Source organism: Marmota flaviventris, chromosome 9 (assembly GCF_047511675.1).
Source record: "Marmota flaviventris isolate mMarFla1 chromosome 9, mMarFla1.hap1, whole genome shotgun sequence".
Lineage (NCBI taxonomy): Eukaryota > Metazoa > Chordata > Mammalia > Rodentia > Sciuridae > Marmota > Marmota flaviventris.
In genome coordinates, this window is record NC_092506.1 from 100,081,995 (window position 1) to 100,104,404 (window position 22,410).

General features: G+C 37.9%; 1 protein-coding gene across 3 annotated transcripts in view; it reads right to left on the bottom strand.

The window, feature by feature from the left end:
- The window catches only part of Cadm1 (cell adhesion molecule 1), a 314,860-nt gene that overhangs the window by 37,629 nt on the left and 254,821 nt on the right, over positions 1–22,410 (bottom strand). For all 3 annotated transcript variants that reach the window (XM_071616722.1, XM_027930739.2, XM_071616721.1), the window contains exons 4-7: positions 17,661–17,798; positions 15,491–15,649; positions 4,446–4,545; positions 1,044–1,216 (exon numbers count right to left, since the gene is read on the bottom strand). In XM_071616722.1, coding sequence (XP_071472823.1) covers positions 1,044–1,216; positions 4,446–4,545; positions 15,491–15,649; positions 17,661–17,798 — 570 coding nt within the window. The remainder of the gene's footprint in view (positions 1–1,043; positions 1,217–4,445; positions 4,546–15,490; positions 15,650–17,660; positions 17,799–22,410) is intronic.

Sequence of the window (22,410 nt, forward strand, 5' to 3'; positions counted from 1 at the left end):
GATATGGTGTAAAGCATGCTTCTATTTAATTAAGAAGACTGGCACTCCTATTTTCTTCAGAGAAAACGTACTAAGGTTCTAAGACACAAGGGTGTAAATATTCCATATGTATAATTTATGTGTGTCTATGCAAATATTCACATATACTTGGTATTATTTATACTGCTAATGTGAAGAAAGAAATACACCTCCCATATTAAAATATTTATGACACTGAAATTTTGATGCCTCTGGTTACTCATTCTGTGTCAGGTCAGTTCATAACTATTTTTCTTAGTGTAAAACTAAAGACTTCAACTGGAAAGAAGAGACACAATTGGAGGGAGTGCACTCAACTAAACAGAGAATATTTGCCATATACAAAATGAACAATACGATATAAATGAGAAATGCCTGGCACATAGTTGGTTATCAGTAAATATTTGTTGATTAGAGGATGAAATTCATGATAATATGCTTTAATAACTCTGTGGAAAGATATTGGTTAAGAAAACAGACATTTTTTAAAAAGGCACTTGTATCCAAAGCAATAGCTATAGGTGGTCTATATGCTAACAAGAACCTTGTATTCATTCCATGTATTTACTGGCTTGCAACATCTTCTGGAATTTAATAGGTTTATGCTGAAAATAGGATAGTACTGCTCATCAAAGCAGGAGAAAGGCTAGCCCAGGCATCACATGAAAACACCAGTGGGAATAAACTTTCTGAGCTGAAAGCCACTAATTGGTAAGGTTGAATTTTTCAGTCATTACTTCTAACATAATCTCCATGGCTTGTGCCTGAGGACACAGCTTTCCTACTCAGCATGACCAGAGACTGTGATCTAGAGGGAAATCCCCAAGATCAGAGGGAGAGAAGAAAAGTCACTACCGACCCAGGTGGAGACACTGGGGTCCACCTCAGGCCAGCCTTCTTTAAGTTCTTGAAGGAAACCAAGTGGTTTTTGGTTTTCAACTTGACCAAACATGTTGGGAGTGAATCCTAAGTAGCAGCTACATGTATATGAGTCTAGTAGAAGAGCGTTTTATCTTCTCACGTACCGTATACATACAGCATATAATCCGAATGAGCTTTCCCCACTATGTTTGAAGCTTCACAGCGGTATGTACCATTATCTGTTTTGTTTAGGTTATTGATGAACAGGTTGGGCCCAGACAGGACGGCGTGTTGAGGCATTTCATCATCGACTCTCACCCAATTTACCATCACAGGCCTGCAGAGAAAAGGGAAGAAAGACAAGCCATGTTATTATTTCCAATTAAGATACCTGCATCAAACTTATCATTCACACATTAAACGAATCACATGCAGGGCAACACAATTAAAGAGAACCTACTGGAGATGTTTTAAGTTCACAGAACTACAACCACGAAGTCTCCAAAATCTGTATGAAATATAAATTTTCTTCTTTTAAAAACATGATCAGGTGTTGAAAGTTTTTCAACGGACACAAGTAGGAGTCTCATTATTCCCAATTCATCTTCAACACATCAGTAAATAAATCAGTGTGCCCTATGTTTGTACCCTGCTGTGTGGTTTCACACCAACTGAAGCAGGACAGAGCCCACCCATTGTTAATCATCTCATTAATTAGGGGAAAAAAAATCAAGTCCACGGCTAGTGATATATGCATTAATATGATAGTTACTAAGATGCTTGCTTGCTCAGAAACTCCTTGTGATATTTAAGTGAATTTTAAGGAATAGACTTTTACATCTGAACAGCACTTTCTTCTGGCCTGTTTTTTGAGAAATCACTTCTGATTCAGGAAAGATGCAATCACTTCCTCTCCCTATAACCTGCCCTTCCCCTCCCCAAGATGCCACTCTGAAGCCCTGGTCCACCTTGTCTATATGCTCCTTGGTCAGCAATTGCCTTTCTTTCCCGGCTCTCATAGGCTCACTTATTGCTAGACTTTTTCCCATGCATGCACCTGCAGTCCTCCAGGCTGAAGATAGGGCTCTCAGGTTAATCACCGCAGAGCACATCTCCACATGCATTCCTCAGGTACAAGGAAACTTGCTCATCAAAGACAAGTCTGTTTCAGTGACTTCAAGTACCACATTTGTATCCATTAGGAAAAAGCAAATTTCACAAGATGTTCCAGAGCCAAAAATGAATTCACTCAAACTCACTGAATTTGAAACTTCTGTTCAAGATGACTCCTTCAACTGCCTATGAAATTAAGGGCACATCTAAGAGTATGCCTGAAAACATCCATATTTGTGTGTGTGTGTGTGTGTGTGTGTGTGTGTGTATACATGTGGTGCTGGGGGTGGAATCCAGGGCCTTGCGCATGCTAGACAAGCACTCTACCACTGAGCTATACCCCTGGCCACAAACTTTAATGTAAAAGGAAGAATAAAAGAGACTTGAGAACAGAAGTCACTTCCTTTCAGTTCCTGTGGCTACCTCTAGGAGCAGTGACATGACAAAGAGTCCCATGCTTAATGATGAACGGATACTCAAGTTAGCCCTGTCAAGTAGAATTCCAATTTTCAAATGGGATGTGAAGTTACAATTTTTCTTTAATTACACATGGGTTTGTCATCACAACCCAGTAAATTATTTAAAAATTAGTACTGCATATGTCCTCCTTGTAGGCAATGGCAAATGGGGCTGCCTGGCAATCAGACCTAATGTCCTGCTGCTTGACAGCTGAAACAATCAGTGGGGGTAAGTGCCGAGAATATTCACAACATTTAATGGCAAGTTAAATTACCATTTTTATTGTATGCAATTTCTTGAGAAAATAAATAGGTAATATGCTAGAAGGGATAGCAGCAGAGTAATGCGTGCTTGCTCACACAACCATATACGCGTTCCTATTTGAGAGGAACAAACAAATACCCTCTCTGGCATAAATGTCCTGAAGGAAACATGTAATTTACTGTCCCCGTGGCACATTCAATTGAACACAGTACCTTCTTCAGAGGAAAAAATACAGAAACAAAATATAGGTTAGCAAGACATATACTGTAAATGTGGTTAATGTGGCTGAATATAGGTATTGTGAGTGGCAAGAGGCCTCTGAGAATTTTTTTCCCTCCACTGGATTGTTCTGGAGGCAAGGTAAGCTGCTAATTAGGGCATGATTCAATTTACAAAACATAAGGTCTAAATCTTTTTACAGTGCTCAAAAGAAAAAAAAAAGATGGTTAGATCGAAGCTGAAGGTGTTCAGAATCAAATAACTTCAGAATACCAGAGGAAGTGCAAAACAAAACCAAGACCATTTTCCACCTCCCAAAGGTCATCTTTAAAACTCGAAATGGTTAGACAGAGGTAAGGGTACTGTAGCCTATGGAGAGGTAAGCACAAAAATAGGGAGGAGTGAAGTGAGAACAAAGAACTGACTGCAGACACCTTCACCTTTGGCTCTCTGGGATCCTGGCATAGGCCATTCGTTAGCTATCATGGGGAGAATTCTTTCCAAAGATTTTTTTGGGAAGCTTTGTTATGTATTGTGTGCTAAGCTCTTTATATGAAAACTGTGACAACCCTGCTTAGGAAAAACCTTGTGAGGGGGGAAAAATGTCATACCATAGGGACAGCAGAGGGAGCTCAATGCTTTTTTGTTGTTGTTGGGTACCACTAAAAGTTTGAGTGCCCTTAATTCCAACATTGACCTGTTCTACTTCCTGATTCCAGGGATTCCCCCCTCCCCCTAAGAAAATAATTAAAAACAATCTTCAGTAGGAAAATGAAAGATTCTCCATTCTTCAAGCAGATGAAAAAATATTTAAAGTGGTATCATCTCATTTTTTTTTTTTTTTTGCCATGTTAGTGGTTTATGTAGTTTCTCTAATTTACTTTAGATCATTCACAGGAGTAAGTAAAGTAGCTCCTTTATACTTTTCAGTAAAATGAGTCTTGGTCAGTTCTTCCTTCTCTCTAAAGTATATTCTCCTTCAGGAAAGTTCCTGAACCTTTCCTTACTAAGAAAAATATTTTTCAGAGTTAAAAATGATACTTTTCTCTGAGGGAAGAAGATGCAATATTAAAGGCAGGTCAAATTTGTTTGCCTATAGTTGGCCCTAAACACAGCACTAAATTTGAGTCTGAAAACCATCTTTCCAGCAGTGTACATATTAATATAGTAAGTAGTAGATATATCATTAGATTGTGGGCACACTAAAAATTTATTAGGATTATTTTGTGTGTAAGAGAGAAAATAGTCCTGACAATCATGTTGATGATAATAAAACAGAATTAGCTGAGATTTCAATTTTAGCTGGCATTTAATTCTTTTCCCCAATCCTGACTGTTAAGAACCAAGATATTTATTCCCCCCTCATTGAATATTCGTTAGTTTCTAAAAAAAAATCTTCCATCCTTTACAGCAGGAGACAGGTGACAGGCCAACGAGTTGTGAATGCACATCTTTGTGTTGTGACATTTACTGCTCATGACCCTCTGCCAACCTTGGCCTTCAGAACTTACTGGGGCTTCCCGATGGCTTCACATGTTAACTCAAGCGCGTCCCCTTCCCGGGTTAGGCCTTGTAGAGGATAAGTCATCTGAATATGCACTTGAGGCTTATCTGTGTGACAACAACACAAAGTATAATGTTTAGCAAATTATATCATCCAGCAAAAAAAAAAAAAAAAAAAAAATCAGACTTGCATGCTGCCACAAACCCGACACTACCAGCACTTATTCTCTCCCCACCCGTATGCCTTCAGTAACATCCTTCTAATTAGTTAGTAATCCTGGCATTTGCTCAAATTAAATTGACTAATAACTCTAAGGAGTGAACCGCGAATAGATAAGAGATTCATAAGCCAACTGCGCCACATCAAACATTTCCTGTGAAATACATTTTGTTACATTGAAGTTTATCTCTAAACTCACTCAAGCTAAAGGAAACTCATTTGCCTTCATGCTGAGGTGAAGCCACAGATATTTGTGGTGCTCAGAATTGATACATTTTATCATATATCATATATTACTATGTGACAATATGTTGTGACACTGCATATTAATAAGTTTGCCTCTTCTATGCTCTTGTTTTCAAATGGGAAAGGCGGAAATCTGAATTCCACTCAAAAGGCTTAGGAAGAAAAGAACTGGGAGGTTTCGGTGGCCCCCAGTAAAATGCTGACATCTCAGCATAAACCTAGAAGAAGAAAGGAAACTGACATTTACTCAGAGCCTATTATCATAGGAACCATCAATGGTAATGGCATAAGTCCAGTTTTAGAGGTGAGAATTCTGGTACCCACAGAATGAAGTAGCTAGTCCAAGGTCATGGAGATAACCTAAGGAGAGAGCCCCATGGAATGTATATTGGGGCAGACTTCTAATTCAAAATTACATTTCCTAATGGCAACCCACAATTGTCACGATGGCAACTATTTGGGATGTTATGTAAGTAACTCTTAATTTCCATAAGCTACTTAAAACTGTGCTTGCTGCTGTGCCCAGTGGTGCACATCTGTAATCCCAACAACTCTGAGGCCGAGATGGAGGGATGTCAAGTTTGAGGCCAGCCTTAGCAATTCTACAAAACACTTGTCTCAAAGTAAAATTTAAAATGGCTGTGGATGTTGTTCAGCAGTAAAGTCTCTTGGGTTCAATCCCCAATGTCATTAAAAAAAAACAAAAACAACAACAACAACAACAAAAAAAACACATAAAAAAGCCTGAGCTTGTGAGTAAGGGTATAGGTATGAGAAATGAATGATGGGTGGTGTAGAAAATGGGGAGAGAAGTGTAAGACATAAGAATTAAAATGGATAGACATACAACTACATTATAAATAAAACCTGAATGAAATTACTTTTTTCTATGCTGAACTAACAAGCTACTAATCCCTAAATCAGTTTTCTCATTTAATTCTGTGGCTCTTTAAGTGTATATTTTTGGAAATGTACCCAAGAGTAATAAGTGTGAGAGGGCAAGACAGCAGTTGGCTGAAAGGTCGAAACAATTACCATAGTTTTACTTTCTCAGGCAATCACACCACCTAAACAACAGCCCCTTGGCCTTTTATAAGCAGTGGTGAACTCATTAACATTCATCCTATGGAATAAGGGAGAGGATGGAAATATGGCTGGGCTCGACCAATTTCACCCTGTACACAGCTCTAGAAGCACACATCGAGGTCCTCTCTAGCATGGCTATTTCTGGATGCATTTTTACAGTCTTGTTCCTGTCACTGTTCTTTCCTGTCTCTGAAAAGCATGTGGCATTCAAGAGCCCCCTCACACAACCACTAATGTGCACTGCACATTAAATTGGCAGTACTTTCTGAGAAGCTATGTCACTTGCCAGAGAACATCAAGTTGGCAAGCCCAAAAGCTCCAGCTGACCCTTCCGAGTAACAAAGTTCTAGTCTTGCACTTGTTGGCAAAGGAAATGTTCAAGAGCAAAATAGCAAGGTTGTTTCTGGATACTGATAACCGGATTTGGAAGGTAGTCATTAAAGAAAGGCAGAAATACTCACAAAGGACAAATGGGATGACCCTGAACTAGCACTGGCTTCTGGGCTGCAGCCAGAACTCCAGGGCACTAGCTTTTAGACCACATCTTAGGCTAAATACAACCACAAGATGATATATGTGGGTCTACTATTTTCGGTGCTATACCCCCCACCCGGTCCCCCTTACCAAACTGCCACTTGGTGAAGTCCATTTTAAAAAAGATACAACAAAAATTAATGGGAGAAGACTACGACACTGAACATTGATAACAAATGACCAGCTACCTAATAGTTCATACTTAGAAACAGAATGGCAGCACTATGGAGTTTCTGGTTAGGAGACCTCTGTCATTTTATCCCCATGAAACATTCTGGGCAAGGCTAAATTTAGAGCTCAAAATTTGGGCTGGAATGTAACATTTGCTTATGGGTTAATCTATGATCCACAAAAGGGCTACATTTTTCATGCATTGCTGACTTAGGATCATTAATTAAAGAGAAACGAATGCTTGCTGGCTTATGAGGGCAGTTTTCATTGGATTGCCCCCCCCCACCCCTTTCATGTAATTTACAAGCAAACAGAAAGGGTATATTTTTCAGTACAGTGAGCTAAGGGTTTTACATGCTCAACTTCCATTAATAATAAAGAAAGTGTTGAAAAAAAATCTCATCTGCCCTGCCTCTTCAGTATCACTGAGTTTGTTTTAGTTAAATGCTTTTTTATGTTCCTAATGAGCTGTTTACCAGTTGTCAATTACACACATAAATCAGGAAAAACAAGCTAAGGACTTGCTATACCTGGAATTAATATATAAATGTATATAAAAAATCATATGTTAAGCCACAGAAAATACACCTTCAGATAACTGATTTTCATTTCTAAGCTTTGCAGAAACATCTACCATGTGTTTAATAGGTACATCTGCCAGTTACCTTCATAGTTGGCTCAAAAGGTAAACATTAATCTTTTTTGTATTACACAGGAAAATGTCCCCCTCCATTGACAAAGGCAGTATTTATGGGCATATTATTTGACCCTGGGCAGCTGAGTTATCTACACACCCTATGAACCAAAGAGAAAGTCTATGTGCCACCATCTGTCCTTGGTTGATGGAAACTTAAAAACAAATTCTGTTCCCTTTCCTTTGTCCCAAAAGAAGAACTTAAGTATTTTCAACAGGTGGAACAGAAACCTTGGGATTCCACTGACACTTCTAGGACTCAGGGATGTTAAATTTTCCCAGGAAGATCCTGGCTGCAATGTAAGTATGTCAAAATATCGAACAATCCAGATGGCTGATTGAGTAGCCCAGAGCTCATCATTTATATTTTAATTATGTCCATAAATCAAATGTTTTAACTCACCAAATCTTTTCTGAAACAGAACCAGACTCCAAGATTTATTTTTAAGTAATGAGTTAAAGCCTAGTACACTTTCTGGGGGATCATTTTACACCTTGGTTGGTGTTGTAAGGCACAAGGCTAAAAGCCAGATGACACTTTCTACCCAAGTGCAATAACTGTCCAGAAATGTATCACTCAGAATGGTTTAATGTCATTATAAAATGGAACTGCTATATAAAAATAAGAAAAATAGTTAGGTCTGTGCACTTAAGGAACATTATAGTTATAGAGATGGCATCACCAACAGCCAATCAATTAGGTCGAGGGATCTGAGGTTTTCATAATACACTGTAATTTTTTTAAAACCCTATAAAAGACACTTAACAAGACTGCTACAGCAGACAAAATTTGTTCATTAGTCAAAGTTACACAGAGGGTTAAATACCAGGAGGCTTTAGGTCACAGTACAGTAGCAACCAATTAAAAAAATAATATTAGAAAGACATTCTGATTTGATGAGACTTTCTTTAAATGTACTTTGCTCTCTCTATAAAGGGGAAAAATATAAAAGGAAACTCTTAAAGAGGTTAGAATGGCTTGCTGGCAGATTACAATTGATTTCATGCCAGTCTGACCTTGCACCACACTCTATGATCTTTTCAGAAGATGAAACTCAAGATTCTGTAACCTGTATTTCAATTTCCTATGTAAATGAAAAAGCACAGTCTTCTCTTTGGAGCCCAATGCTGACACACCAGCCTTTGATTTTTTTTTTTTTTAAAGGTACTTTGCAGTTTCATTTTACCTGGGATGTCACACTTCCCATGTGGCACAAGGAAGAGCTAAGGCAAAGGGGAAGGTGTCCTGAAACTCTGGCAGGAGACCTACTGCCCCAGGGGCACCTGCCACCTTCCTTCTCTTCCTGAGAACTTCTAAAACAGAGAATGTGGGCATTGGAAATCCTTCCGTGTGCTGAAGGCCCCAGGGCATGAGTGCAAGTCTGTTCCTGAAATTTCATTTGGGACACAGGTTCTCCATGTCCCTTACTCAAAATTTCATCCAATATTCCAAAATACTCGTGAGTATGGGATTTGACATGTGTGGATCAAGGGCTAATTGTTTCAAGTCCTACCAGGGAGAACTCAAGGGCAGCAAGGACACAGATGCTATCACAATGGCTGAGGAGAGGGTATGGGTCAGCCCTTGTGCATTCAAGCAAGGAAGCACTGACTGAAGAGTCTTTGTCAATCAGGGGAGATTACTGCAGTTTGGAGTAGAACGACAATGCAAAGATTAACCTGAGATTTGGTGAGTATTAGAAGCTGTTTGAGCTCAACCCCTACAATATGGTTGTCTAAATTGTTGGGAGAGCACAGCTTTGTAAGGAAAGGAGGGCAATGGTAGCATAAAAGGAGAAGAAGAATATCTTGTCAAAGGTTTGCTTTGTTTCGTCATAATATGTTCAAGGATAATTTTCATTGCTGATATTTTGTTTGTTCTCAAGGTGGCAAACCCGAGAACATGGGTTGTATGAATTACGGCACTTAAAACTTTACTTCCTGAGGTGAGATGAACTATTAAGAGGGGCACAAATCAACTCTGGTAAACTGAGGTGGGACCAAAGAGCCTGTGCCACATCGCCAAAGAAGGCCATTGCCTCTTGTTGAAACTTGCATGTCATTTTGTGGAGAGTAAAATCACTGTTCCACCCACCAGAATAAAATTTTATTCTGCCCTGTTGTGGCAGAAAATTTTGTCCCAATGGTTTTCAAATGGGATAAATCCAGAGCACTTTGTCTTTGAAGAAATCTTCACATATTGGAAGCAAAAGGTTGGCAAAGCAAATATTGCACAAGAGCATTACCTCAGTAAGAAGAGAGCTTTTTTGTTGTTGTTGTTGTTGTTTTGTTTTTAAATTCCTGGTAACTAGAATAATGCCAGCATCTGCCACACAGTAGACATTCAAAACATAAGTGCTGAATAAGTGAATGAAAAAATGAGTGAACGAGAAAGTGGGACATGGACTTCTATTCCTCACTCTACTACTGATTTAAAAAAACAAAACAGACCATGAATCCATCTTTGTCCTTGTCACAGAATATCACTGTATTTTCTTTATGAAAGTTAATCCAGCTCCCAAAATTTGAGGTTTAGCCCACGAATTACTGTTTATGTCCTTCTATTTAATTACACAATTAATTAGCATTTCTGGTATATCTCAAAGTGGAATCATAAGGGAAATCATAAAAGATGTGGTTTTACCACTCTTTTTAGAGGTCAACTTCATAACCATTTACCCTTTCACAGAATCAAATTTTGACCTTGAGTTAAAAACCATTAAGCCAAGGGTGTACACAGGAAGTCTAGTTTTGCTATGTAAGCATTTGATATACACAGCAAAATAGACACCTCTTTAAAAACAATACCAGGTCAGTGAGAAGTGGGAAGTGCGTCCTTAGGAACACAGGCCTCTTCCTGCTGGATGTGCCTTCCGGAGGCAAAGACCTTTTCCCCGAGGCTCATTCAAGATTTGCTTGTCATGTATCTGAACCAACATTCCCTCCTTCTATTCTAAATATTAGTTTCTTGACTTCCTGTTCCTTTTGCTGCTGCAGAATCTATAACACTTAGAACGTTGGGAACTTGGAATTGCCACTGCTCTGTGTTAACACACAAAAAATGACAAGTTAAAAAAATTAGCTCCAATCAGGGGGGGTCTCTGTGTCTTGATTATTTCTCATACGGAATAATAAATACTGAAATAACCTCCCTGAAATTCAATTCATTGCTTTAAAAAAATAAAAATAAAAAGGAGAGTGGAAGGAAGAATAGTTTCTGTTAAAAAAAAAAAGAGATTGGAGATCAGACAGAAACAGGCCAAATCTGAAACCGGCAGCTATTATGCTTTGAAGAATACAACCTGGGAACAGAATTGATGGGGGAGAGAATGTGACAGAGGAGCCACTCTTGGAAACTAAGTCTTATCCTCCACTCCAACAGGAAAGAGTTACCAATTTCCAGGTTTTTCTTCCTCCTTCACCGCAGGGCACTATCAATACCAGAGAAACATTTATTTTGTCACAGATAAAGAACAAGTTTTGATCATCTCCTCAATGCCCAATTTTCCCCCAGATGAGGGAATGAAAGGAAAAAATCTACCATCCTCTGGACCTTGGATGAACAGGAATATGGATTTATAAAATACCTGTCTACATCTAGTCAATAAAACTCATTTTGAAAATGATGCCCACATACACGATTAACTGTCAGCTGCTGATCAGGGCAGGCAAGGCATTCACACACGCATTTCTAGAGGTTTTGTTTTCATTCTCTCTTTCAAAACCCATCTCTTCATTATTTCTCTTTTTATAAATATGCACACACACATGAAACCCTCACAAAATGAGGATTTTTGCAAAACATGATAAAGAGTAAGTTTATGATGGGTGAAATCAAAGACACACAGCAGTCATTCAAGAGCTTCACATTTGCCTCCATCCATTGTAAGGCTTTCCTCCGTTCTACACAGCAATCTGAATTCTATACTGAGGGTCACAGCTTCTCTTTGAATCCCCAGCTTACGTCGCTATGTGTTGCCACCTTGATGCTATTTAGACAATTTTCTTTTAACGTGCAGACAGTGAACTGTTCTCATTTAAACAGGCTTTCATTTGACAAGAGTGCATTCCCTCAGATCTGAAACTCTACCAACCATGCTACAATTGTATCACGCGCTGCTATAATCAAGCATGTTGTAAATGTGGGCAACACAACGTATATAGACATTTGCACGGAAAAAAAAAAAAAGCACAGAAAGATTTTCAGGTCATATAGCTCAGAACATTAAAAAGCAAAACTGTTCTCTGCATAACATCTAAGAAAACAGAGCTTTGAATTCTAGCTTGAGAACATAATTATTTTCTGTTTTAAACATTTAACGGCATGCTGCTGCTGTACCCTTGCTGGGTCTCAGAAAGAAAGCTAGGAAACTAAGAGCCCTACTGTATGTTCTTCATTCCCAGCCACGTTCCTATGAGAAAACCTTATTAATGAGCTTGCAAACGAGCACCCAACAGGGAAATGTCACAAACAAGAGCGGCTAATGCCCCAGAAAATCAAATAACTGAACACTTGGCTGATTGTGGTGCCTTTCATATTTATAATAAAAGGGGGGGGGGGTTTAATTCACTGATTTTGAAGGGGTCAACACCTTGCTGAACAAAACAACTCATTTATTTATGTTCAGAAATCTCCAGATGATAAATTACATTGATGTTAATCACTTCAATGCATACTACACAATTAATATCTGTACTCACCAAAAACTTAAGGATTATTAAAAGTATGACAGCATACACATCTGGCTGATTTTTCACATAATTGGGCACAACAATTTCTCCTGGTACCACAAATAAGGGTACTAACAAACAAACACTGCAAAATTCTGGTTCAATTAATTAGGACTTAAATTCACAAGACAAAAGCAATTCCAAGTTGCAGCTCAAGCCCGGTTGTCTCCATCCAGAGTACAGCTTTCCTCCGTTCTGCACAGAAATCTGAATTCTATACTGAGGGTCACAGCTACATAGTATGGAGACACCCACCTTACATGGAGAAGTATACCCCTTTCCTCTCTTATCCTTCCTCTCTTCATTCCTTGTCATACTTGAAGTATTCAATGGCATGCAAGTGGCCACTGTTTCATTTTTCCTTTTAACATTATTTTTTTTTAAAAAGATATAACTTATACAGGATTCAAATCTATCATCTGTCCTTGAACCCTATTCATAACCTGGTTAACACTCATTTGTCTTAGATGGGGTAGAGACATTTCCATAAAACTTCATTGGCCAAAATAGGCCAGGGTTAAACCAACTGAGCATACTTAACAGCATTCAGATCAGGATAAATTGCCCCAAGGTGGTCTTATTCATTCAAAGTAGAATCTGAGGCCCTTAGGGGGACTCAGTACTTCCTGGTGATAATATCTATCATTGATAGTATAAGCAATCTTTTTAGGTAGCAAGGAAAAGGACATTTAAAAAAAGAAAGTGTGCCTAACAAATATAATTAATACATTTACATACATTATTACATAGGTCTTGGTTAGGTTAAAGCAATAAAATGATGTAAAAAAAATGGATCTTATAAAGCAGCCCTAATAACTCTGAGGGAGAAATGGACTCTTCAGATTGTAAGCTAAATGTGGTAAATATGTGATCTTATTTACGTTTCCAGATGTATAGCTATAAAAGGAATTTTGAAGTGATCCTAAAAAGGCTGAACTGCAAGCTTCAAGGGTCTGGGTCAATTAAAAATAAGGTGTAATGTTAATCCTCACAAGGTATCCACAATTCAATTTCTATGTAGATTGGCTACTGAACAAATTAGTCTAAGACTCTCGTGCCTTCAGAAATCTACTCTTTCCTCATGACCATCAATATATGGTTCTGCCTGTCTGCAGAGAGGACTGCTATGAGGGACTGGAGTTGGTCCACTGCCCACCACTGGTGAACAACTGGCAGACTGTAGAGCCCAGCAACTGAGTGCTACAGTCACTTGAGGCACACAGCTCTTGTTATTGCATAGCTACTGGTGTTCAAGGAGAGGAAACTTGGTAGGAAATAATGCAGCAACGTGCAATTGTGTTTGAAGACGTGCTTAGGGAATTCCTTTCCAGCTCCAGAAAGTTCTCAGCAGTTCTCTAGGAATAGAGGGTAGTGAAATACCAAGTGACTTTCTTGAGCACTGACAGCCTTATTGAAGATTTCAAGCCAGACCTAAAATTCCCATTTGAATTATACAAAACTTTATAATTCTTAACCATCTTTTACATAAGAGATTTCTCCTTATTTATATTCCAAAATGGAACTTCAAGGATAAATTGTTTGTGTGGCTTATGTTGGATAAAAGACGAGAGAGCTGTCCACAAAATAAATGCCATGTTAGAGTTTGAAATGATCACATCCTCATCTATGGAAGATGTTAAAGTCCCTTCCTGTAGGTAGAAGCCAGGGGCACTTTGTTATATTGAAGTCAAATGGATTCACTTATAGAGCCTTATTACTTTTCTTGGAAGGATGAAACTCTTGAATCTGCAGGATATGGAAGCAAAGGTTTATAAGGATTAGTATCAAGTTTTTCCAAGGTGGAGAAGATATACTGCTTGAAATACTTTTGCATTTGGAGGAGAATAATTTTGTAGGTGGGTGGGGCTACATTTTGTTTAAAAGACACCCTGGGAAACTACTTAAAGAGTTTAGGGGCAGAAACTGGGCGAATATCTACTCAGGACTCACAAAGGAGCTAATGTATTATTAAAGCTAATGGGCCCCTACAAAGAAAGTTAATGGATATTAAGTTTGCTTAAATGAATTACATATTAACAAAGTCACAAGAAATCTACTATCTGCCAATTTAGATAATATCTGATCATTTCTGTTTTCCCATTATAGGGACATTATACCACAATAGTTTTAGTGATATGAAAATTATAAGCATGATGCTCATAATGAAGCTATATAATGAAGTGGATGAAATGAATTAACAAGAAAAACCTGCATTATATAATGTTAAATTGAGCCAAACTCACAGAGTAAGAAAAGGTTGGAATGGGAGGGTCTCTTACAAGCAACTTTTAAAAACTTTCCCTGCCCCTAGTTTGCTCAGAGAATTGAAACATGGTAAGGAGTGCATCAGGTTGATCCGTGGCCTCCAAAGATATGTACAAGTTCGAATCCCTGAAACCTGTGAATGTCACCTAATATGGGAAAAGGGTTTTTGCAGATATTGACACCTAGGTCTTTTGGTCTCCAGAACCGAGAGAATTAATTTCTATTGTTTTAAGCCACCAAGTTTATGGTGCTATAATTTGTTACTGTGGTTCTAGGGTACCAACATAAAGATTTACAAAGGGTAACACATTTCCTTCATCAGATTCCCAACGTCCGCCATCCCAACCAAACTTTTAAAACATTTTCATTCTGTATATTCAATTATCACCTGAAAGTTTTCAGAGGCCAAGTTACAGAAGCCTTTTGATGAAAAGTGAGAAGCTGGCTACTTGGCCATAACCTTGGCACAAGAATGAATTTGGGCAGAAACCAGATTGCTTTTTTTCCTCTGATGCAGAAGGGTCTAGAGGAGAAGATGCGGAGAACATATTTAGTCTACAGGGCACCATAGGGAGACAGCCTTACTCACTACAGTCTAGTTTTTATTGATGAAGCCATCAAGATGTGGCACTTATCCCGAAGAGTTTGACTTTCAACTCACTGCTATAATTTAACCTCAAACAGAAGAGAATGTGCAATTAAAACAAAATGCTGATGTGGAATGGAAATAAAACACCTCCTTTAAAACAAAATCCAATGCTTATTATGGGATTGAAAAGGGAGGGATTACTCCAGAATTTGAAGTTGGAACAAAAATGATGACTGTCTATATTCAAAGAAATCAATTTTGCATATGTTAAAGCAGATTGAAATCATTTCAGTTTTTCATTTGGGTTAAATGTAGAATTCTCATACTCTCACTGGCACTTTGTAAGATGACAGTATTTCCTTAAAACAATCCTTTGATTATTTTTCTACCAAGATAACAGGAAAAATATTCTATCAATACTATATAAAATGTATGTATGCATCTAGCAAATAGCATCTGAAGAGGTTCTAAGTAACTGCCGTGCTATGCCCTCAGAGTAAGATGCTCAGGTACTCACACTGTACTTCTAGATACCGTTGGGTCTGCAAGTTTCCGGTGACCGCAGGGTGCTCCACTTGACAGATCACTGGGACCCCGTCATCCTCCTTGTTCACCTTTAGCATCAGCTGACTGGTCACAGTGTACATGTCCGACCACTCTTCCACCTCCGATTTGCCTAGCAGGAAAGGAAATGTATAAACAACCAGAGATGGTAGAAAGAATTTGCATCATTCAAGTTTTAAATTCTCTTCTTTCCTTCCAAACTCAACAATACTATTTTAACAAATATAATGGAAGTTACTTGGAGAAGGGAAATCTGTGAATGGATAACTGATAAAAAGATTGTTTCCCTTAAGTTCCTATTTTTCAAACTTACAGAATCATATTTAAGATCTATTCAACCCCAAGCAGTATACAGTATTTTTACTGAAGTATATTATATGCTTCTTCTATCTCAAGCCCCCTAAAAAGTCAGCAAAAGGTTGAACCACTTTGATATCTGGCTGTTCCAAGGTATTTGGAAGGAGGAAAAGCAAAGCATTTTTCACCCTTACAACTATCTGAACTTGAAATATCTCTGAGGCTGTCATGCCATTTAAAAATTCCAGGACGTCATCCAAATCCCCTAAGTAATTCAATCAGCAGTGGAGATATAAACAACCCTTTTTGCCTACCCCCATCATCAACAATTAAGAGGGAAAGTAACTAAATGGATTTACATAATTGAAATTGTAATTGAAATGTTTAAACTCGGAGACTTCTGGAAGACCACAGAAACGCAGTGGCAGTGGGCTAGAGCAAAGTAAGATACAGGGCTTTGGGCCAGATGGGAGACACATCCAAGAACACCCAGAAAAGCAGGCAGGAGGCTTCCGGATAGAATGAATAGGCTGGGGCAGTCCCTTCCTGAACCCAGCACTCCCAGGAACATGGCATAACATTAACTTTCTTTTAATGTTTTGTACTTATCGGTACACATTTAATGGCTCAGTTCACTTAGACAGAAAAGCAGAGGGGAAATGAGAAACTCCTTCCTTCTAAAACCATACCTAGGAAATAGGAGATTTAAACAGAACAAGCTTTTGGAAACTTGAGCTGTTAGATATAGATTTCTCTGTTTCCATATATAGATTTCTGTATCACCTTTCTTTTCTTCCTCACACTGTTTATTTATTTAACAAGCACACAGACAGCACTTAAGTTGGCCCAGGGGCTAGCTTAATAATGCTTTACAAATATTCACTCATTTCACTTTCATAAGAATCCTATAAATTTATATTATTATTTTAGAAGAAAGTGTTAGGCCCACACTAGTTTTCGGTCAAATGACCAGAGTAGGTCAGTCCTTTCTTTAGAATACTACTTGGAGGTCAACCTTGAAAAGAAAGGAATCTGAACACAACATATGTGAAAGGCTTAGGATAAGTGGCAAAATATGGTCCAACAGGGTACAGGCTGTCTCCTTTCTCTGATGCAACAGCTGAGGTGGCAGGGATTGAGGACTTAGGAATCAAACCTGGGATGACTCAATACTGAGGGAGAGCCAACTGCAGCATGACTAAAGGAATCACTTGCACTGCTCCTACAAAGGCAGAGATGCAAAAGAACAGACCAGTGAATTGGGCATCTCAATTATAGGTTTCACAAGGGATGTGGTTACTGTAAATTCATAACTAGGATAAAATTCTTTGTCTACTTAGTGCAGCCTCTCTGGAAGGAAAGCACATGGTCAATACAATCGATAGTGCAACAGATATTAGAATCTGGAATTTTTAAAAATGCTTATAAAAATGTGAGGTTTTGACCCAGTCTGAGCCACCACAAAAATGCAGGGATTTTGTGTAATGAGAACTGAGGTACAGAAATGGTCTGAGCTGAGGGAATACCCCCAACAGTGGCTCTTCTGGCATGAAGAGTTCTAGTTTTCAGGTTTAGTTTTCTCCAGGCATCTGAATAGAGCAACAAATCTCACCATGAACCCTCAAATCACACGAGAGGGTATGAATTAGAACAATGCTGTTATGCTTTGGCCTCAGATGTCTTTAGTAATTGATTATGAACCATACCTAAATAAATACTTTCATTTAAGGGGCATGTTTTGCACCTGTTCCTAATTTTCACAAAGGCATACTTGCTAGAATCAAGGACCAACTAACAACTTCAGTACAGGGTGGTTTCTCTGTTACCTTTGAGCTCCTTGTTCCCTTTGAACCATCTAATAGTTGTGGCTGGTTTGCTGGCCATGGCAGTGCAGTTGACTTCAATCTCCTCGCCTTCCACCGCAGTGTCTTTCTGGATATCGATCATCAGGTTACGTGGTGGGACTGCAGATTAAATATATGTGCTTTGTAAATACAAAATCCATTTCTAGACATATTCTTCCGTTCATCAGAAACTAGCACTACTGCTATCAAAAAAGGGACAAAATAGTGGACATTCCTGATAGGAATTTAAGACAAACCATCACAAGAGGAGCAAATGCCTCAGGCAGAGGGAAGAGAAGGGCAAAGCCATCACTAGATAAAATGAGTTATGCAAGATCAGTTAATTTTTCTCTTAAATGTGTCATATAAAATGACCAGTTTTCCACTATTAAATCATCACTAACAATGCTATGATATAGGTATTAGTTATTCATCAGTCATTACAAAATTGATCAGAAAACAGATATAAAACAAGGAGGAGTACACATTATTGAAATTACTGTCCTTACCTGGAAGCCCCTGAAAGTAATACTTCTGAACTCAATGCTTGGATTTCAATCTTCATATAAAAGATTTCAAAGTCTATCAACAAAGGTCAAAAACTGGGGGTCCCTCAAAAGAATCACTCACCATAAACATACACAGAAAAATTACATCAGGACCAGTTCTATTTAATTAAACAGAGTCACAGAAATCCAGAATGCAATCATGTTCTCCAATGGATGGCATATTAATAAAACCCTTTGAATATGAAGATGCAATAATAGAGGGAATGCCAATTCTCTTAAAGTAATTTTCCATATTCTGAATTCCAATGGTCCTGATTTTAGAAATGTAAGCAGATTTAAATAGAATTAAAATTACTCTTCTATAAGCACATTAAAGATATGTGTGATAAAACAGCCAAAATAAAAGATTTTAGGGCTGACATACTAAATATTGAACCAAGAGTATGAAGAATATGATGGTGGTGATGATGACGGGAGTTTTTTTGGTACTGGGGATTGATCCTAGGGGTATTTAACCACTGAGCTACACCCTAGGAGCATATTTTGCATCTGTTCTTTTTATTTTTCATTTTGAGGCGAGGTCTTACTAAGATGTTTAGGGCCTCATTAAGTTGCTGAGACTGGCCTCAAATTTGCAATCCTCCTGCCTTAGCCTCCTGAGTCACTGGTATTACAAGCATGTGCCACTGTGTCTGGCAGTTTTTCTTTTCTTCTTCTTCTTCTTCTTTTTTTTTTTAATGAAACTAAGTTGACAGTGAAACTTCATAAGGTGCAACCTTACCTCAAGACTGAACCTCTTGAAATAAAAATCAGTAAGAATATGGAATTCAGTAGTGTGAATCTAAGAATATGTGTCCTGACCACCATGAATAAGCAAAGACAGTTCTGAGACTTATGATTAATAAGTTTCTCAACTCAGAAGAGAAACAAGAAATTAAATATGTATAAACATGCCATCCCGATGATCAAGTTGAATAATACATCTCTGATACTGCTTCAATAAATTATAGGATTAAACCACATATTTGGGATTTCCAACTGTTATAGTCCAACATGAAAATTCTGCCCACAGGAAGACTTTTATACTGAATTGGAGCAATAGAAAATTCTTATAGGGAATGATGAAAAAGGAAAAGTAAAGTGATTTGTTGCATATATTTCTCAGCAAGATAGTGTACTATGGTGGGGGAGGGGAACAACAACTAAAGCAAAAGCATTCCTCTTTGTTCCCTGTGTACAAGGAAAACAACATATTTGCTCAATTGGACGTGATGCTAATGTGATATGGCCCAAATGAGTAGTTAAGCATGGCAAAGAACTACCCTAGCTTACATTTCAAGAAAAAATAAGCAAAAAGAGGGATAATTTAACATCCAATTTGGACCTGCACATCTGCCAGCATTTTAAGAGACACAGAAAGGCAGTGACAAAAGAAATGATATGACTTCAGCTGGTGGTATCCTTAGCATAGTTTATCTCCTTGGTGATGATCAGGTCAGTTACACATTTTTATTCCATATTCCTAGGCAGTGGATAGGGGATACACAGAAATGTTTCAGACCAGCAAATACTACTACATTCTGAGTGCAGTAGACATGAATTTTTGGGGAAAAATGTCATTATTAGATGGAATATCAGTGGAAAAGACTGTCCAAGGCTAAAGGAAACAAGACCTTGGCAAACAAGACGGTGATAACGGATACTAAAAAGAGATAAGAAGGAAACAAGGTCCTCTCAAACCAATGAAGGAATGAAAGAGAATAGATGGTCCATTCAAGGTCCAGGCAAAAACAAAACTAGAGTGATAAAAACAATTTTTGATATGGGTACAGCAATGGCTCCCAGTGAGAACTGAAAGTGAGTAGAGTAACCAAGGGGACATGAAGCTAAAGAAGGGCTCTCTTAGGATGTGATGGAGGCAAAGGGCTAAATCTACTAGCCATCCTGGAAATCCCCACAGAATGGGGTAGATCTGATTCCACTTTATTACTCTGGGAGAAATGCCTTGGTGATCACTCTGTAGAAATCTGGGAATGTTTTGGATGGAAACAGATCCAGGAGTTGTTAAAAGACTCTGCTACAGAGACTGCTAAGGCTCAGAAGAGTTTACTTAGCCTTAAATGTAGTCTGTCAGACAGCTGCTTCCTGGCCTCCTGGTGATCTTGCCTTTCTCTTGTCTCTTCTTGTTGAGCCTCATACACCTTAATACACTTACCCCAGGCTCCACCTAACCCCCATCAGCTGTTCATCTCCACTGTTATCTCTTGGTGGAAAGTCTTTTACTCACTCTATTTGGTCATAAAAATGGTGGCATGTTCTTTCCACATTATATCTGTTGGTTCAAAGAAGAAAAAGAAAAGGGGCAGATGTAGATAGGACAGAGAAAAATCAGCTGGGTCCTCTCGATGTTGTTTGGGGGTTGAGAGCTTGACTGGCAGGGAGGTTCCTATCTGGGATTCTTATTGTTTGGTATTACCCGGTTAATTACTCCTCTGCTACAACGGATGCGCTCTGAAGTTCTATAACCCTGAGAGGGATTCCTGTACCAATGTTAGATTTTAGGATTGCCTTCCTAAAGAGCTGACATCATCTTTAACTTTATGGCCAAGGTAAAAGTGTAGAAAACTTCAAAAATCAAGTATAGAAAAATAAAGAACTTACTTGTTGTTGAGCTCATCATTTTGAGAAATAGCTGAATGATTTTTCCCACATCCTAAATAGTTTTCTCAAGACTGTGACCAGTATTTCTAATTTTTGCTAAGATTAGAAGAAATGGGCAAGTATAGTGGGAGTTGTTTGATTTACAAATATAAAATAAAATCTGATAACGTGAGTCATGATGGATTTTTTGATATTATAACTGTGACTTCTCTCAGAGTTTGTTTTTTTTTTTTTTAAGAGCAAGAAAGCTTTGGAAAATATAATGAGGTTGTTTAAATCTGTCTTTATGAAAAAAGAGGATTGGACAAGGAAAAAAATTTATTTTGGTCTATTAATCCTACCCTGTTTTTCCTTTAACTTCATAATGTTTATTCCAATACAAAAGAGGTTAGTAAAGTATAAAAATCCATTTATAAGAAAAATGAATTAAAACTGCTGTTAACCAGAGAATACACTTATACATGGTCCACTAAACAGACACATTTAGTAAAAACTGCCTGCAGCCATTAATGAAAATAACCAAAGATATATCTAAGGAGGTACATATAGATGAAAACCTGAATGAAAACCACAGAGGAAAATACCAGAAAACAGCAATGAAATGTCAAGGTCCTTCTTAACTAACCTCAAATCTATAAGAGTACTAATTATAAACATTACGCCTACAACATTTAAAAAAATCAGCAATATCAAGATGAGTCACATTAATTACAACAAAAGAGTCTTAAACCTGATCAGCACATGAAATATCACTCTAAGACCCTTTAAAATAATTAGGTTCTCCTGTTCCTGGAATCTTAAGAGTGAACACTAATCTTAGAAAGACAGGATTGTAATAATATTAGCTACTATTATCAGTAACTACATTAATCTTGGAGCAGTGTTATTTTCTCTCACTCACCTCTTCTCATGAATAGTAGCATAAAGAGTCCTACACTGTGTTCTGGAGAAAAAAAAACAAACTCATCACAAGTAGAAGGAATGAATGAATATTCTACAAGGCAGCCAGATCCATGCAAGGTATCACAGGAGAATTTTCAGTTTTTGCACAGATGAGATTGAAACATAATGGTAACTATGAAGTAGCACGGATAACATTAACAAATACCCATGTCTATACGTTATAATTATGCTGAAATTTTTGCCAAATGTGTCAAATAACTAATAAACATATGCACTAAAATGTGCAACTTCAACCTATCAAGAAGCTTGACAGCTGTGTAAGCATATATGGAATGCTTTTCAGAGAAACATAGATAGTAACGAAGATGCTAATACATCATTCTTCATTCATTATAATATCTGAAAACTCTAAACCTTACGAGGAAGGTTTGACTATCTGAGTATCAGAGGAAATTGTCAGATTTTTGGAATATGAAAGACTCAAACACTGATGACAACAATTTTACTCTGTCAAGGATGCCTAGAGTAAATTCAATGGAAAGAATATTAAATGAATGCATAATATCTGCAAAGAGAACATTGACTAACATTACTTTCAAGTATCTTTAAGTTAATGCTTCTATAAAACACAAGCAGGAACCTATTACTTCTAGAATAAT